This window comes from Saccopteryx bilineata, chromosome 5 (genome assembly GCF_036850765.1).
Source record: "Saccopteryx bilineata isolate mSacBil1 chromosome 5, mSacBil1_pri_phased_curated, whole genome shotgun sequence".
NCBI lineage: Eukaryota > Metazoa > Chordata > Mammalia > Chiroptera > Emballonuridae > Saccopteryx > Saccopteryx bilineata.
The window spans coordinates 57,390,940-57,410,004 of NC_089494.1; the positions used below are offsets into that span (position 1 = coordinate 57,390,940).

General features: G+C 40.6%; 1 protein-coding gene across 1 annotated transcript in view; it reads left to right on the top strand.

The window, feature by feature from the left end:
- The window catches only part of TTN (titin), a 284,943-nt gene that overhangs the window by 215,023 nt on the left and 50,855 nt on the right, over positions 1-19,065 (top strand). The window contains exons 247-277 of the mRNA XM_066233115.1: positions 36-338; positions 875-1,177; positions 1,279-1,560; positions 1,660-1,959; positions 2,055-2,357; positions 2,453-2,761; positions 2,877-3,158; positions 3,287-3,586; positions 3,673-3,966; positions 4,055-7,021; positions 7,339-7,659; positions 7,760-8,044; positions 8,143-8,442; positions 8,734-9,036; positions 9,699-9,974; positions 10,060-10,359; positions 10,467-10,769; positions 10,944-11,243; positions 11,769-12,056; positions 12,416-12,712; positions 12,803-13,105; positions 13,206-13,511; positions 14,415-14,702; positions 14,795-15,085; positions 15,184-15,471; positions 16,041-16,628; positions 16,720-16,824; positions 17,303-17,500; positions 17,588-17,884; positions 17,973-18,560; positions 18,651-18,953. Coding sequence (XP_066089212.1) covers positions 36-338; positions 875-1,177; positions 1,279-1,560; positions 1,660-1,959; positions 2,055-2,357; positions 2,453-2,761; positions 2,877-3,158; positions 3,287-3,586; positions 3,673-3,966; positions 4,055-7,021; positions 7,339-7,659; positions 7,760-8,044; positions 8,143-8,442; positions 8,734-9,036; positions 9,699-9,974; positions 10,060-10,359; positions 10,467-10,769; positions 10,944-11,243; positions 11,769-12,056; positions 12,416-12,712; positions 12,803-13,105; positions 13,206-13,511; positions 14,415-14,702; positions 14,795-15,085; positions 15,184-15,471; positions 16,041-16,628; positions 16,720-16,824; positions 17,303-17,500; positions 17,588-17,884; positions 17,973-18,560; positions 18,651-18,953 — 12,171 coding nt within the window. The remainder of the gene's footprint in view (positions 1-35; positions 339-874; positions 1,178-1,278; positions 1,561-1,659; positions 1,960-2,054; positions 2,358-2,452; positions 2,762-2,876; positions 3,159-3,286; positions 3,587-3,672; positions 3,967-4,054; positions 7,022-7,338; positions 7,660-7,759; positions 8,045-8,142; positions 8,443-8,733; positions 9,037-9,698; positions 9,975-10,059; positions 10,360-10,466; positions 10,770-10,943; positions 11,244-11,768; positions 12,057-12,415; positions 12,713-12,802; positions 13,106-13,205; positions 13,512-14,414; positions 14,703-14,794; positions 15,086-15,183; positions 15,472-16,040; positions 16,629-16,719; positions 16,825-17,302; positions 17,501-17,587; positions 17,885-17,972; positions 18,561-18,650; positions 18,954-19,065) is intronic.

The window sequence follows — 19,065 nt, forward strand, 5'->3', positions numbered from 1 at the left end:
GACAAGACCTAGAAATCTTTTCCTCTGATTTTCAGATGTGCCAGGTCCTGTTGGAACACCATTCCTGTCTGACAACCTAACCAATGACTCCTGCAAACTGACGTGGTTTTCTCCACAAGATGATGGAGGCTCTCCAATCACCAATTATGTCATTCAAAAACGGGAAGCTGACCGTAGGGCATGGACCCCAGTGACATATACAGTTACCCGACAAAATGCTACTGTCCAGGGTCTCATTCAAGGAAAAGCCTACTTTTTCCGAATTGCAGCTGAAAATAGTATTGGCATAGGCCCATTTGTTGAAACAACAAGTGAAATTGTCATCAGAGATCCGATAAGTGAGTACAAGTTAAAACAATTTCATTCTTAATTGCTTCTTCACTCAATTAATTTAAAAAACTAGGGTGAGAAAGTATGTCCATAAATGCCAAACATTTTGTTCATTTGATAAGCATCCATTAGGCAAACACTCAATATCTGATGTTGGTAGTATTTGAATGTGTTTGTAAAAAAAGATTATGGGAACATATCTGAATCTTCAAATCCTGCCATATATACTACATTGATTATTTTTTTAATTCCCATTTAACAGCATAAATATGAAATGTTTCCTAACTCTAATACTATGAAGTCTGGAGAACTTTCCTAAATTATTCAGCCTCAGTGAACCTCTATTTCCTCATCTGTCAGAGGAAATTAGCTTTTATTAGGTCCTTTTTAGCTCTAATGATTCTATGATGAGACTTCTTTTGTTACTTTTCAAAGCAGATAGTTGAATGTTGAAATGCAACCCTGAGAAAGAATTACTTACTAATTTTACTATATTCTTAACATGACATTTTTTTTCACTGTAATTCCATGCTTACACTTGCAGCTGTACCAGAGCGTCCTGAAGACCTGGAAGTCAAAGAAGTTACTAAAGATTCTGTTACTCTGACTTGGAACCCTCCAAAGTATGATGGTGGATCAGAAATTATTAATTATGTCCTAGAAAGTCGTCTCATTGGAACTGAGAAGTTCCACAAAGTTACACAGGACAACTTACTTAGCCGAAAATACACTGTTAAAGGCTTAAAAGAAGGGGATACCTATGAGTACCGTGTCAGTGCCGTGAATATTGTTGGACAAGGCAAGCCATCATTTTGCACCAAGCCAATCACTTGCAAGGATGAACTGGGTATGTGTCCAACTCAGTTTATGCTTTGAGAACTTGTACATGTATAGATTTACCATAAAACATCAGTAAAACTGACCTGCCTTTATAATTATAAATTTTAGCTCCGCCATCACTTGACCTCGACTTCAGAGATAAGATCACAATTCGAGTTGGTGAAGCTTTTGCCCTCACTGGCCGTTATTCAGGCAAACCAAAGCCTAAGGTTTCGTGGTTCAAAGATGAAGCTGATGTGCTGGAGGATGATCGCACTCATATAAAGACCACTCCGACAACACTTGCTCTAGAGAAGATCAAGGCCAAACGTTCAGACTCTGGCAAATACTGTGTGGTTGTAGAAAATAGTACAGGCTCTAGGAAAGGTTTCTGTCAAGTTAATGTTGTTGGTAAGTATTATTTAGAAAGAAGAATAGATATTGTGTTATTTCCAAAACAGAAATGGAAATAGCGTTTTTGTACCGTGATTTTTTTTTTTTTCGCTGCAGACCGTCCTGGACCACCAGTAGGACCGGTTAAATTTGACGAGGTAACCAAAGAGTACATGGTTATCTCTTGGAAGCCACCTTTAGATGACGGAGGCAGTGAAATTACCAATTATGTTATTGAGAAGAAGGAAGTTGGCAAGGATGTTTGGATGCCTGTGACATCTGCATGTGCTAAAACAACATTCAAAGTTTCTAAACTGCTTGAAGGAAAAGACTATATTTTCCGGATAAATGCTGAAAATCTGTATGGAATAAGTGATCCATTGGTGTCTGATTCAATGAAAGCCAAAGATCGTTTTAGTATGCATTACATTTCATTTCTGTGATTCGAGATTTGATGTTGTTAATAGAAAGAACACTAAATTTCTAACGCATCCTGCTACTGTTTGTCATAGGGGTTCCTGATGCACCTGAACAGCCAGTTGTTACAGAAGTTACCAAAGACTCTGCATTAGTAACCTGGAACAAGCCAAATGACGGAGGAAAGCCCATAACGAACTACATTCTAGAAAAGAGAGAAACTATGTCTAAACGATGGGTTCGAGTTACCAAAGAGCCGATCCACCCATACACTAAATTTAAGGTTCCTGATCTTCTGGAAGGGTGTCAGTATGAATTCCGGGTGTCTGCAGAAAATGAAATTGGTATTGGAGATCCAAGCCCACCATCCAAACCAATCTTTGCTAAAGATCCAATTGGTATCATATTAAAATATTCATTCAGTTCTCAAATTATCCAACTTTGTTTTCAGGTATATTCTAACACTTTTTAACTTTCTCCTTTTATTATGTAGCTAAACCAAGTCCACCTGTTAATCCTGAAGCAATAGATACAACATGTAATTCAGTTGACCTAACATGGCAGCCACCACGTCATGATGGTGGGAGCAAAATTCTGGGTTATATTGTTGAGTACCAGAAAGTTGGAGATGAAGAATGGAAAAGAGCCAATCATACTCCTGAATCATGTCCTGAAACTAAATATAAAGTCACTGGTCTTCGGGATGGTCAATCCTATAAGTTCAGAGTGCTAGCAGTCAATGAAGCTGGTGAATCGGACCCAGCTCACGTTCCTGAACCTGTACTGGTAAAAGACAGACTTGGTGAGTAAAATGCTCTCTGCTGCATTTTCAAGGAAGATAGGTGTCGCATTGTACATGTTTATTTGTTAAATACAGTAGCAAGTCAATCCTAAAAGTATTGTTTTCTTTATTCTAGAACCCCCTGAGTTGATTCTTGATGCCAACATGGCAAGAGAACAACACATAAAGGTTGGTGATACTCTAAGACTTAGTGCCATCATCAAAGGAGTGCCATTCCCAAAAGTAACTTGGAAAAAAGAGGACAGAGAGGCTCCAACTAAAGCAAGAATTGATGTTACTCCAGTTGGTAGCAAGCTTGAAATTCGTAATGCTGCCCATGAAGATGGTGGAGTTTATTCCTTAACGGTGGAGAATCCAGCCGGTTCAAAAACTGTCTCAGTAAAAGTAGTCGTATTAGGTAAGAATGTTAATACTTCCAGTGTTTTTGATGTCATAAGATACAACAAATTAAAAGTAAATTGTGATACATTTTGAGTTCTTATCTGGATTAAGTCACATATAACTACATTATTTAACACTTTTCAGATAAGCCTGGGCCGCCTCGAGATCTGGAAGTCAGTGAAATTAGGAAAGATTCTTGCTATCTTACCTGGAAGGAACCGCTGGATGATGGTGGTTCTGTTGTTACAAATTATGTGGTTGAGAGGAGAGATGTTGCCAGTGCCCAGTGGTCACCTGTCTCAACTACATCAAAGAAAAAGAGTCACTGGGCTAAACATCTTAATGAAGGCTATCAGTATCTCTTCCGAGTAGCTGCTGAGAACCAGTATGGCCGTGGTCCTTTTGTTGAAACACCTAAACCCATCAAGGCTCTGGATCCTCTACGTAAGTTGCTTTCTCAAAATACAAAAGTATTGTTTGACTGTTTTTGAGAATACCATTTATTCATCCTAAATTCTTCTTTTGAAAAGATCCCCCTGGACCACCCAAGGACCTACATCATGTAGATGTTGACAAGACTGAAGTATCCCTTGTTTGGAATAAGCCAGATCGTGATGGTGGTTCTCCAATCACTGGATATTTGGTGGAATATCAAGAGGAAGGAACCCAAGACTGGATTAAGTTCAAGACTGTAACAGACTTAGCATGTGTTGTTACTGGACTACAACAAGGAAAGATCTATAGATTCCGTGTAAAAGCTGAAAATATTGTGGGTCTTAGTCTCCCTGACACAACTATTCCAATAGAATGTCAAGAAAAACTAGGTGATTTTTGGATTGGCATTATTTTGTTTCTTTTTAAAACTCATATTATAAAAAAAAAAAATCTAATTTCCTTATGTTTACTTTTTAGTGCCTCCATCTGTAGAGCTGGACGTAAAATTAATCGAAGGTCTTGTGGTAAAAGCTGGAACTACAGTCAGATTTCCGGCCATTATAAAAGGTGTACCCGTTCCTACCGCAAAGTGGACAACCGATGGGAGTGAGATTACAACAGATGAACATTTCACAGTTGAAACTGACAGCTTCTCATCAGTACTTACCATTAAGAACTGCTTAAGAAAAGACACTGGGGAATACCAAATCACAGTTTCCAATGCAGCGGGCAGCAAAACAGTAGCTGTACATCTTACTGTCCTTGATGTTCCTGGTCCACCAACAGGGCCTATTGATATTCTGGATATTACCCCTGAATATATGACTATCGCATGGCAGCCACCTAAGGATGATGGAGGAAGCCCTGTGATAAATTATATTGTTGAGAAAAAAGATACAAGAAAAGAAACATGGGGTGTTGTCTCTTCAGGAGGCAGTAAGACAAAGCTGAAAGTCCCACATCTACATAAGGGCTGCGAATATGTTTTCCGAGTTAGTGCAGAGAATAAGATGGGTGTCGGTCCTCCCCTTGACTCCATACCTACTGTTGCTAAGCATAAATTTAATCCTCCATCACCTCCTGGTAAACCAGTGGTTACTGACATTACTGAAAATGCTGCAACAGTGTCCTGGACTCTACCAAAATCTGATGGTGGCAGTCCAATAATTGGTTACTATGTGGAACGTCGAGAAATAACAGGCAAATGGGTGAGGGTCAACAAAACACCAATAGCGGACCTGAGGTTTAGAGTGACGGGACTTTATGATGGAAATACATATGAGTTCAGAGTTTTTGCTGAAAATCTTGCAGGACTAAGCAATCCATCCCCAAGTTCTGACCCAATAAAAGCTTGCCGGCCCATCAAACCACCTGGACCACCTATTAATCCAAAACTGAAAGACAAGAGCAAAGAATCAGCTGACTTGGTGTGGACAAAGCCTCTCAGTGATGGTGGTAGCCCCATTCTAGGCTATGTAGTGGAATGTCAGAAAGCTGGTACAACCCAGTGGAACAGGATTAATAAAGATGAACTCATCAGGCAATGTGCCTATAGGGTACCTGGGCTAATTGAAGGAAATGAGTACAGATTTCGTATAAAGGCAGCCAATATTGTGGGAGAAGGAGAGCCAAGAGAACTAGCAGAATCTGTGATTGCAAAAGACATCCTTCATCCTCCAGAAGTGGAACTTGATGTTACTTGCCGTGATGTTATTACCGTTAGAGTGGGCCAAACAATACGTATTCTTGCTCGAGTCAAAGGCAGACCTGAACCAGACATAACTTGGTCCAAAGAAGGCAAAGTGTTGGTCCAAGAAAAGCGTATTGACATAACTCATGATCTACCTCGTGTTGAGTTACAGATTAAAGAAGCTGTTAGAGCTGATCATGGCAAGTACATCATTTCGGCTAAGAACAGCAGTGGACATGCCCAAGGTTCCGCTATTGTTAATGTCCTTGACAGACCTGGGCCTTGCCAGAATTTAAGGGTTAGCAATGTAAACAAAGAGAACTGCACAATTTCTTGGGAAAACCCACTAGATAATGGTGGCACAGAGATAACAAATTTCATAGTGGAATATCGCAAGCCAAACCAGAAAGGCTGGTCAATTGTTGCTTCCGATGTCACTAAGCGACTAATCAAAGCCAACCTATTAGCCAACAATGAATACTATTTTCGAGTTTGCGCAGAAAATAAAGTAGGTGTTGGGCCAACCATTGAAACAAAAACTCCAATTCTGGCTATTAACCCAATTGATAGACCAGGTGAGCCTGAAAACCTTCATATTGCAGATAAAGGAAAGACCTTTGTCTATCTAAAGTGGCGACGGCCTGATTATGATGGTGGCAGTCCAAACCTGTCATATCATGTTGAGAGGAGGCTGAAGGGTTCTGCTGACTGGGAAAGAGTACACAAAGGAAGCATTAAAGAAACTCACTACATGGTTGACAGATGTGTTGAAAACCAGATTTACGAGTTCAGAGTCCAAACGAAGAATGAAGGTGGGGAAAGTGACTGGGTGAAGACAGAAGAAGTTGTTGTGAAAGAAGATTTGCAGAAACCAGTACTTGATCTGAAATTGAGTGGTGTGCTAACTGTTAAAGCAGGGGACACCATTAGACTTGAGGCAGGTGTTAGAGGCAAACCATTCCCAGAAGTTTCATGGACCAAGGACAAAGATGCTACAGACTTAACAAGATCCCCACGGGTCAAGATTGACACCAGTTTTGAGTCATCTAAATTTTCTCTTACTAAAGCAAAGCGAAGTGACGGTGGTAAATACGTCATCACAGCAACCAACACAGCTGGCAGTTTTGTGGCCTATGCCACTGTCAATGTTTTAGATAAGCCTGGTCCTGTAAGAAATCTGAAAATTTCTGATGTGTCCAGTGATAGGTGTACTATTCGCTGGGATCCACCAGAGGATGATGGTGGCTGTGAAATCCAAAATTATATTCTAGAAAAATGTGAGAGCAAGCGAATGGTTTGGTCTACCTATTCTGCTAATGTGTTAACACCCGGTGCTACAGTAACACGTCTCATAGAAGGAAATGAATATATTTTCAGAGTCCGTGCAGAAAATAAAATAGGCACAGGGCCTCCAACAGAAAGTAAACCAGTCATTGCAAAAACCAAATTTGATAGACCTGGTCGCCCTGACCCCCCAGATATCACTAAAGTAAGCAAAGAAGAAATGACTGTGGTTTGGAAACCACCTGAATATGATGGTGGAAAGTCCATCACAGGATACTTTTTGGAGAAAAAGGAAAGACTGTCTACACGATGGGTCCCTGTTAACAAGAGTGCAATCCCTGAGAGACGCTTGAAAGTACAGAATCTCTTCCCAGGACATGAATATCAGTTCCGTGTCAAGGCAGAAAATGAAATTGGAATTGGGGAACCATCCTTGCCATCAAGACCAGTGGTGGCAAAAGACCCCATAGGTAGGATACTCTTGCTTTTTCTGATATTATGCCAACCCTTAATCTCAAGTACAGAGTTGTTAGACAAATAAATTAAATCTGTAACATCAAAACTTTATTTTATCCAATATTTTTAGAAGTAGATTTTTTACCAAATCACCTGAAATGTACAGACAAGGGTAGATCCTAATTTTATGAAAGAAAATAAAGAGTACTCAGTAATTGGATATTGAAAAGCCTATCTTTCATTGAGAATAGACCATATAAAATTATGCATTAAAGTATCACTAGCAGTAGTTAACCATGTATAAATTTGTTCTTACATAATTTATTTTCAGAACCACCTGGCCCACCAACCAATCTCAAAGTGGTTGACACAACCAGAAATTCCATAACTCTTGCATGGGGAAAACCAGTGTACGATGGTGGTGCACCGATAATAGGATACGTTGTGGAAATGAGACCCAAAAAACCAGATACATCACCTGATGAAGGCTGGAAAAGGTGCAATGCTGCAGCACAACTTGTTCGCATGGAATTCACTGCTACCAGTTTGGATGAAAACCAGGAATATGAATTCAGGGTGTGTGCCCAAAACCAGGTTGGCATTGGGCGCCCTGCAGAATTAAAAGATGCCGTTAAACCTAAAGAAATCTTAGGTGAGGCCCTATTTTATCACTTCATTCATTCATACTTGACTTTTCATATGATTTCCCCACATTCTATAAAGTCAGCTAATGGCTTTCACATCATTTGCAGAACCTCCGGAGATTGATTTGGATGCCAGCATGAGAAAACTGGTCACAGTGAGAGCAGGATGCCCAATTCGACTGTTTGCCATAGTGAGAGGGCGACCAGCTCCTAAGGTCACTTGGCGAAAAGTGGGTATTGATAATGTGGTCAGAAAAGGACAAGTTGATATGGTTGATACTATGGCCTTCCTTGTCATCCCCAATTCTACTCGTGATGACTCAGGAAAATATTCCCTGACACTTGTGAACCCAGCTGGAGAAAAGGCGGTGTTTGTGAATGTCAGAGTATTAGGTGAGTTACTCAGAAGCTACTTCCTCCCCCTTCACAAATGCGTTAGTTTAAAAGGAGGCTAAGGAGACACGTATATCTGATTTTGTGGTTCTTTACAGATACTCCTGGACCTGTGGCTGACTTAAAGGTTTCGGATGTCACTAAAACATCATGCCACATTTCCTGGGCCCCTCCTGAGAACGATGGTGGGAGCCAAGTGACACATTATATTGTGGAGAAACGTGAGGCAGAGAGAAAGACGTGGTCAACAGTTACCCCAGAAGCTAAGAAAACCAGCTTCCAAGTCACCAACCTTGTCCCTGGGAACGAGTATTTCTTCAGAGTAACTGCTGTCAACGAGTATGGCCCCGGCGTCCCAACAGACATCCCCAAACCAGTGCTTGCATCAGATCCTCTAAGTGAGTAATAGCCTTTCTTCCTCTTTTCAACTCCAGTCCCTACTTTAGCAAGGTCAAGACACCATGACATTTTGATCGCCCGCTGAAAGAGCTTTCATTTGTAGAAACCCAAACGGTACAAATAAATATTTAACTCGCTGCTTAACTCATCTTCTAATATTTACTTTCAACATACCCAACAACATTTTTCATATATTTTGAAGCAAGTGGCACAGTGAACACTTAAGAATATTAAGAAATAGATTTGGTTGGGTGACCTGAACAGTTCTCTAAATCCCGTTTTTCTTCTAGGTGAACCGGATCCTCCAAAGAAACTAGAAGTTACTGAAATGACAAAGAACAGCGCCACATTGGCCTGGTTACCTCCCTTGCGTGACGGGGGTGCTAAAATTGATGGCTATATCATAAGTTACAGAGAGGAGGAGCGGCCTGCAGATGAGTGGACAGAGTACTCGGTGGTTAAAGATCTCAGCCTTGTTGTTACTGGCCTAAAGGAAGGAAAGAAATACAAATTCAGAGTAGCAGCTAGAAATGCAGTTGGAGTCAGTTTGCCAAGAGAAGCAGAAGGAGTGTATGAAGCCAAAGAACAGCTGTGTAAGTTATCATTATCTCATTCATTTTTGAAACTTTTCCAATGATTTAAGAGAGAGGGAGCAGAAAGGGGGTGGGGGAGGAGAGAGAGAAAAGCATCAACTCGTTCCACTTCGTTGTTTCACTTCGTTGTGTATTCATTGATTGCTTCTCATGCATGACCTGACCAGGGATAAAACCCACACCCTCAGCACACCGGGACAGCACTTTATCCAATGAGCCACCCAGCTAGGCCTTCGTTGTCTCATTTTTATCATGTGATAAAGTTTATTAAAATTTTTCTTTCACATGTAGATATTTTTCCCTGAAGAATATAGTTCCAGAAATACTTGAATAATAGTAGAGAAGAGTAGCTTTGAAACAATTGAGCTCACAACACATCATAAATAAACTTGCACTCGTGACACAGTACCTACATTTTTACTACAATACAAGACATATATATAGCTAAAAAAATTTTTCTTGAAACAATCCCTCTCTTTCTTCAACATGCTAGGCTCATATTTTCTATTCAATTAAATCTCATTTTTTAAAGAAAATATTAGCTTTCATGCCAACATTAAATTGAATCTACTAATGAGCTGAGACCCACAATTTGAAAAACACTAGTTTTCAGAGGAAAATAACGTCCCCACAAAATTAACATATTTTTATTTTCCTTTTAGTGCCACCAAAGGTCCTTATGCCAGAGCAAATTATTATTAAAGCTGGAAAGAAACTCCGAGTTGAAGCCCATGTGTACGGAAAGCCTCATCCAATCTGTAAATGGAAAAAAGGAGAAGATGCAGTTGTCACATCCAGCCACCTGGCGGTGCATAAAACAGAGACTTCTTCAATTCTGATCATAAAAGATGTGACTAGGAATGACAGTGGTTTCTATAGCCTCACTGCAGAGAACAGTTCTGGGATAGACACTCAGAAAGTCAGAGTTATTGTCATGGGTAAGTTAAGTGTTAGACCAATGAACATCTAAATAGGAAGATCAGAATCATATTTCTTATATATCTTTCTTCTTGGTTTACACAGATGCTCCTGGGCCCCCTCAGCCTCCATTTGACATTTCTGACATAGACGCCGATGCTTGCTCCCTGTCATGGCACATCCCTCTGGAGGATGGAGGCAGTAACATCACCAATTACATAGTGGAGAAGTGTGATGTCAGCCGAGGGGATTGGGTGACAGCTCTAGCTTCAGTGACAAAAACTTCCTGCAGAGTTGGGAAACTGATCCCAGGCCAGGAGTATATCTTCCGGGTCCGTGCTGAAAATCGTTTTGGCATTTCAGAGCCTCTCACATCTCCAAAGATGCTGGCTAAGTTCCCATTTGGTATGTTTCTTTCGGGAAAAACAAAAACGAAAAACAAAAACCCTTTGTTTTCTTTCTAGTCTGTTACTTAAGGGAGAAACTGAGATTTCCCTTGTCTTCATCTCCAGATGTTCCTAGTGAACCGAAGAATGCACGAATCACTAAAGTCAACAAAGACTGCATATTTGTGGCTTGGGACAGACCAGATAGTGATGGAGGGAGCCCCATTACCGGTTACCTGATTGAACGCAAAGAAAGAAACAGTTTGCTCTGGGTGAAAGCTAATGATACTCCTGTCCGGTCAACTGAATATCCCTGCGTCGGCCTCGTGGAAGGTCTTGAATACTCATTCAGAATCTATGCCCTGAACAAAGCTGGATCCAGCCCACCCAGCAAACCAACAGAATATGTAACTGCAAGAATGCCCGTTGGTGAGATTTTTATTATTATTATTTTTTAGTATGGTGGGAAGCACATTTAAATCTTGGAGACCCTGAAAATTACTACTTCCATTCAGAAATGTGTTCTGGGTGATCATGTGAAATATGGAAATTTAAAACTTTTTCTATTATGATAAACACCGAGACTATCATTTTTTGTTTTAGATCCTCCTGGAAAGCCTGAAGTTATTGATGTTTCTAAGAGTACTGTTTCCCTCATCTGGGCTCGTCCAAAGCATGATGGAGGCAGCAAAATTATTGGCTATTTCGTAGAAGCTTGCAAACTTCCTGGTGATAAGTGGGTACGGTGCAATACTACACCTCACCAGATTCCCCAGGAAGAGTACACAGCCACGGACTTAGAAGAGAATGCTCAGTATCAATTCAGAGCAATCGCCAAGACAGCAGTAAATATCAGCCAGCCTTCTGAACCTTCTGATCCAGTGACCATCCTCGCAGAGAATGGTAAGATTCTGTTGAGCGCCATAGGCAAAGGTAGACAGCACTTATAATGATAATTCTCCTTTAAAAAAAAATGTAAATCTACATCTGTGGGAAAAAAACAAGTAAAATTACAGGTACCTTGTGTACAGACATGAAAAACTGTGGTTATGGAGAATCTTAATATCATGTTAAACTAAACAAGCAGGATATAAAACTGTGAGCACTGTATGATTTCAACCATACATTTGCACAGAAAGATGACAAAGAAATGCACCAAAATGATGACAATGAAAATTTAAGGATGTTGGAATTATGGGCGATCTTTACTTTTTCTTTACACTTTCAGCATTATCAAATTTCTGTATTAAACTTGGTATTTCACTTATAATGAATATATTCTAAAAATTCTGTCTCCTAAAAAAAAAACCTAAATAAATAAAATAAAAATTCTGTCTTAAAAGACAAAGAGCATATGAATCTTCTGCTTTTATTAATGAGGTATATAATGTAGCTTTGCATGTATTAAATCATTTTATTCCTTTCCAGTTCCTCCCAGGATAGACCTGAGTTTGGCTATGAAATCTTTGCTCACTGTCAAGGCTGGATCTAACGTTTGCCTGGATGCTACTGTTTTTGGGAAACCAACACCAACTGTCTCTTGGAAGAAGGAAGGCACGCTCCTAAAACCAGCAGAAGGCATAAAAATAGCCAGGAAGCGGAACCTGTGTACCCTGGAGCTGTTCAGCGTGAACAGGAAGGACTCGGGAGACTACACCATTACTGCTGAAAATTCAAGTGGTTCCAAATCAGCCACCATTAAGCTTAAAGTGTTAGGTAATGAAAGGCCTTAATTAGAATCTCATACTTTGGGCTAATGTGATGCAATAGAATTTACAGAATAATAATGAGAAAAGATGCATAGCCTGATGTATATTATATAATCACAGACTTATTCCCATCATAGAACAGTAGCATTCTAAAGTTGAAAAGAGCATTAGAGATTCCATTTTCCAGTTATGTAATTTTACGTGTGTGGAAATTGAGATTTTGGAAAACTAAGTGACTTCTAAAGTCATACAAGAAGTTAATGACAATATAAAGACTGCAACCCACATTTCCAGGCCTTCCTTCTATGCATTCCCCATTTCACATATGTTAGAGAAAGACTTCACTTCTCGCTCTTGTTCTTTCAGATAAGCCAGGTCCTCCAGCGTCTGTTAAAATCAACAAGATGTATTCAGACCGTGCAATGCTTTCTTGGGAACCTCCTCTTGAAGATGGAGGCTCAGAAATCACCAACTATATCGTTGACAAGCGTGAAACGAGCAGACCCAACTGGGCACAGGTTTCTGCTAATGTGCCCATCACTAGCTGCACCGTGGAAAAACTGATAGAGGGCCATGAGTATCAGTTCCGAATTTGTGCTGAAAATAAATACGGAGTAGGTGATCCAATCTTCACTGAACCAGCAATTGCTAAAAACCCATATGGTAGGAACATTTTCCTGTGGTATTTTTCATTTGGCTTGTTAAATATTATCTTTTAGATGGGGATATTAACCTTTTCAATCATTCTTGCAGACCCACCCGGACGCTGTGATCCTCCTGTTATTAGCAACATAACCAGAGAGCATATGACGGTAAGCTGGAAACCACCAGCAGATGACGGCGGCTCGACCATCACTGGCTATTTGGTTGAAAAACGAGAAACCCAGGCAGTTAACTGGACTAAAGTCAACAGAAAACCTGTTATAGAAAGAACTATAAAAGCAACAGGTCTCCAAGAAGGCACCGAATACGAATTTCGAGTTACAGCTATAAATAAGGCTGGCCCGGGGAAACCCAGTGATGCATCCAAAGCTGTTTATGCTCGGGACCCACTGTGTAAGTTGTCATGAAAGCATCTCTTATCCTGTGTTAAAATCAACTTTGAACAACCAGGAATGAGGGTTTTGACAATTTTGTTATTATTATTTATCCTCAGATCCTCCTGGCCCACCAGCTTTTCCTAAAGTATACGATACAACCCATAGCTCTGTGAGTCTCACTTGGGGCAAGCCAGCCTATGATGGCGGCAGCCCTATCATTGGTTACCTCGTTGAAGTAAAGCGAGCTGACTCTCCTAACTGGGTGAGGTGCAATTTACCAGAGAAGCTACAAAAAACCCGCTTTGAGGTGACTGGCCTGATGGAAAACATAGAGTATCAGTTCCGTGTGTATGCCGTTAATAAGGTTGGAATCAGTGACCCCAGTGATGTGCCAGACAACCACTGTCCCAAGGACATCTTAAGTAAGTATTACCAGGAGAAGCACATCGCACACTCTCATCAGTCGTATTGTAAGAGAGCATGGGGCACTCCTTTGTGAACATTTATCTAATTCCAGGCTTTGGAGTTAGTAACTCTGGGAGTATATTTTTGTAGAGCTGGGTTGGTGATTTATGATAATGGTATAACAGTCAAATGGAATGTGAGGTGACTTGTGGTTTTGAAAAGCTTTTCATACTTAGATGAGAATTTCAGGTCTAAAAAGGAATATGGAATATAGGAATTGTGTTCTGAGAATAAAGTGATGTTTTTTATTAAATAGCTATTTATCATTCTTACAGTTTTTTAAATTCTCTTCTAATTCACACCTTTTCATAGTCTCTTCATCTTAATTTCTTTCTATTTATGTATTGCCCATAAACATTTTTCCCCTTATTTTGAATATTATACCTCATCCCCTGTGTACTTTTATTCCTACAATAAAATAAAGAAAGAGAGTCAGAATATCTAGCAGAGTTATTTCACTGAATGTAGACAAGAGAACCAAGAATGGAAGAGAGCCAAGACTCAATCATCTACTTTTAGACGAGATCGGGCGTGTTCAGGGTGGAATGGCCGTAGACCAATCATCTACTTTTACTATGCAGAGTTTGAGAGTATGTAAGATTCATGAGAAGAGGAGGTACAGGTCTGCAGGGAGAACTTGTTTTAGCCTACAGGATACTGGAAACTAGTGAGATCAACAATTGCTACAGAGTGTTGAAATAGTTGCCACAAGTTTTGAGAATTAATATTAAGGACTTTTTAAAGAACAAGAAATCAGTTCTAGAAAAGAAATATGTTTTAGGGGTAATAAGTCCAGACCTTGGAGATACATTTCACCACTAATTTATTTCTTTACCTTTCTTTACCCCAAAATTAAATAGTTCCACCTGAGGGAGAACTTGATGCTGAGTTGAGGAAAACACTCATATTACGTGCTGGAGTTACAATGAGACTCTATGTACCAGTAAAAGGACGTCCACCTCCAAAGATAACTTGGTCTAAACCAAATGTCAATCTAAGAGAAAGAGTTGGACTGGACATAAAGTCAACTGACTTCGACACTTTCTTGCGCTGTGAGAATGTGAACAAGTATGATGCAGGAAAATACATCCTCACTCTGGAGAACAGCTGTGGTAAAAAGGAATATACCATTGTGGTGAAAGTGCTGGGTGAGTCTGTTTGGAAAAAAGAAATCATGTATGTTAAAAATGTAGTTCTATACATTTTTTTTACGTATTTCTTTCTTTTTACCACTTATCAGATACTCCTGGGCCACCCGTCAATGTGACAGTTAAAGAAATATCCAAAGATTCTGCTTATATTACTTGGGACCCTCCCATTATTGATGGTGGTAGCCCCATCATAAACTATGTGGTAGAAAAGCGTGACGCAGAGAGGAAGTCCTGGTCTACAGTGGCAACTGAGTGCCCCAAAACAAGCTTCAGAGTATCTAACTTGGAGGAGGGAAAATCCTACTTTTTCAGGGTGTTTGCTGAAAATGAGTATGGCATTGGTGATCCTGGAGAAACACGTAATGCTGTTAAAGCTTCTGGTGAGTAAATGAGATACTACCCTAACATTTTGAGTGACAGTTTACCTTGAGTGACAGTTTATCTGGAGTTTAGACTTACCATTGTTCCTTTGTCGTAGAAACCCCTGGACCAGTTGTGGACCTGAAAGTGATGTCTGTAACTAAGTCAACTTGTAACATCGGGTGGAAAAAGCCTCGCAGCGACGGTGGAAGTCGAATTATCGGATATGTAGTTGATTTCCTAACTGAAGAAAATAAGTGGCAGCGAGTTATGAAATCATTTAGCTTACAGTATGCTGCAAAAGATTTGATTGAAGGGAAGGAATATACCTTCAGAGTGAGTGCTGAGAATGAAAATGGAGAAGGAACCCCAAGCGAAATCACGGCTGTGGCGAAGGATGATGTTGGTAAGCCTTTAGCCACGTGTCTTCATCTTCCCATTATAATGGGAATAATTGGCAATAATTATTGTCAGCCAAAGTATACTCTTGAGCCCTACTCACTTACTTATATACAAATCCTTTAAAAACATCTAACTGTAGGCCCTGGCAGGTTGGCTCAGTGGTAGAGCGTCAGCCTGGCGTGCAGGGGACCTGGGTTCGATTCCCGGCCAGGGCACAAAGGAGAAGTGTCCCCCCTTCTTCCTCTCTGTCTCTCTCTTCCCCTCCCGCAGCCAAGGCTCCATTGGAGCAAAGAAGGCCCCGGCGGTAGGGATGGCTCCTTGGCCTCTGCCCCAGGCGCTAGAGTGGCTCTGGTTGCGGCAGAGCGATGCCCCGGAGGGGCAGAGCATCGCCCCCTGGTGGGCAGAGCTTCGCCCCTGGTGGGCGTGCCGGGTGGATCTCGGTCGGGCGCATGCGGGAGTCTGTCTGTCTCTCCCCGTTTCCAGCTTCAGAAAAATACAAAAAAAAAAAATCTAACTGTAAAAAAGTTCATTGCCCAGTCTTAAAAGTAACAATTTATCTCTGCTGTTTTACAGTGGCTCCTGACCTTGACTTAAAGGATCTACCTGATCTGTGCTATTTGGCTAAAGAAAATAGCAACTTCCGTCTCAAGATCCCCATAAAAGGCAAGCCAGCTCCATCAGTAACCTGGAAGAAAGGGGAAGATCCTCTAGCAACTGACACAAGAGTCAATGTGGAGTCATCTGCAGTTAACACAATTCTCGTAGTACGCGATTGCCAAAAATCCGATGCTGGAAAATACACAATCACGCTGAAAAATGTCGCTGGCACAAAGGAAGGCACTCTCTCTATAAAAGTTGTTGGCAAGCCTGGCATCCCCACTGGACCAATCAGATTTGATGAGGTCACAGCAGAAGCCATAACCTTAAAGTGGGGTCCTCCAAAGGACGACGGAGGTTCTGAAATCACCAATTACATCCTAGAGAAGAGAGATTCCGTAAACAACAAGTGGGTGACGTGTGCCTCAGCTGTCCAGAAAACCACCTTCAGAGTAACCAGACTTCATGAGGGTCTGGAGTATACCTTCAGGGTCAGTGCCGAAAACAAATACGGTGTAGGAGAGGGCCTGAAATCAGAGCCAATTGTTGCTAAACATCCATTTGGTAAGTGTCTCAGTGTCAGAGACTATAAAGCAAAAATTGGTTTTGAGAAGGTTTCTTATTATAAATCTTGCATCATCATATGTTTTCCTAGATGTTCCCGATGCTCCCCCACCTCCCAATATTGTGGATGTCAGACATGATGCGGTGTCTCTAACTTGGACTGACCCCAGGAGAACTGGTGGCTCTCCAATAACAGGTATTTATTTGGCTCTTATCCTACAGCTTTTATTTTAATGTTTCTTCTAAATCTTCCTCCCTGAAAACAAGTTGGATATGTGCTCCTTATTTGTGAGGTACTATCTGCACATGCAATATAATGTGTTTTCAGTGCATCAGCATTCATTACACTGGGCATTAATTTAGCCAAGTAATTAGGCTGATGCTTAATTTCATTGAAAACCTCCTAATATCATTGTTCATAAAGGCTTTCTTAGAGATAACATCTATTTTAGTAAGTCAAAATTTTTCAACAAAAGGTATAATAAATATATATATATATTCCAAGAGAAAAAAATGGCTTTATGCCTAATTAATATAAGTATAGATATAAGCAAGAATGATTATTTATTCCACATATCCATATATGAATTATTTGAGCAAAAACACATATATTTAAAAATCAGGCTACATTTGTATTGTCTATCTGAACTGACACATCATTGGGTCTCTTGTAGGGTATCATATTGAGTTCAAAGAAAGAAACAGCCTTTTGTGGAAGAGAGCTAACAAGACTCCTATTAGGATGAAAGACTTCAGAGTGACAGGATTAACTGAAGGCCTTGAATATGAATTCCGAGTTATGGCAATCAATTTAGCAGGAGTGGGCAAGCCAAGCCTGCCATCAGAGCCAATTGTGGCACTGGATCCAATTGGTAAGTCATTATACAAAGAAAAACCCTGGTGCATTTTCTGTGGTGCAAGAAAGATTGGTGTTTAACTGTTTCTCCCCCATGTTTTAGATCCTCCTGGCAAGCCTGAGGTGATCAGTGTAACAAGGAACTCAGTGACTCTCATTTGGACAGAACCCAAATACAATGGTGGTCATAAGTTGACTGGGTACATAGTGGAGAAGCGGGATCTACCCTCCAAATCTTGGATGAAAGCCAACCATGTTAATGTCCCAGATTGTGCCTTTACTGTAACTGACCTTATTGAGGGTGGAAAATATGAATTCAGAATTAGAGCAAAGAACACAGCGGGTGCTATCAGTGCTCCATCGGAAAGTACCGGAACCATTATTTGCAAGGATGAATATGGTAGGTCTGCTTTACTTTATGTGCACATAAAAACATCAAGTTAGGCCTCCTCCTTTTCTGATGAAAATGTATTATTTTTTCTTTGCAGAGGCACCTACTATTGTCCTTGACCCCACAATAAAAGATGGGCTAACAGTTAAAGCAGGAGATACCATTGTTTTGAATGCCATTAGAATTATTGGCAAACCCCTTCCAAAGTCAAGTTGGTCCAGGGAAGGAAAAGACATGAGACCATCAGATATCATTCAGATAACTTCCACCCCAACATCTTCCATGCTTGCTGTCAAGTATGCCACTAGAAAGGATGCTGGTGAATACACCATCACTGCTACCAATCCTTTCGGCACGAAGGAGGAACATGTGAAGGTAACAGTTCTCGATGTACCTGGTCCCCCAGGTCCCATTGAAATCAGTAATGTTTCTGCTGAAAAAGCAACACTGACATGGACACCTCCCTTGGAAGATGGCGGCTCACCAATTAAGTCCTATATTCTTGAAAAGAGGGAAACCAGCCGACTCTTGTGGACAGTGGTTGCTGAAGATATTCAGTCTTGCAGGCATGTGGCAACCAAACTTATCCAAGGAAATGAGTACCTCTTCCGGGTCTCCGCTGTAAACCAGTATGGCAAAGGAGAACCGGTACAGTCTGAACCTGTCAAAATGGTAGACAGATTTGGTACGTACAGCATGTGAGGAAATTGATATGGAAATATTTACAGCTGATTTTAAGAAAATAGGATTTCTCATAAATTTACTTTGTTTTCAGGTCCCCCTGGCCCTCCAGAAAAACCAGAGGTATCAAATGTCACTAAAAGCACTGCCACTGTTAGTTGGAAAAGGCCAGCTGATGATGGTGGCAGTGAGATCACAGTATATCATGTAGAAAGGAGAGAAAAGAAAGGCTTGCGATGGGTGAGAGCAACCAAGATGCCAGTTTCCGATCTCAGATGCAAAGTCACAGGACTTCAAGAAGGAAACTCCTACGAATTTCGTGTCAGTGCAGAAAACAAAGCAGGAATTGGTCCACCCAGTGACGCTTCAAATCTTGTTTTAATGAAAGATGTGGCATGTTAGTATTTACCCTCTTCAACTCATCTCATTTGAGAGTACCAATATTTTATATAATTTATCTAAGAGTCAAACTCTTAATGTACATTTTTGTGTCTTGGTTTCTTTTCCAG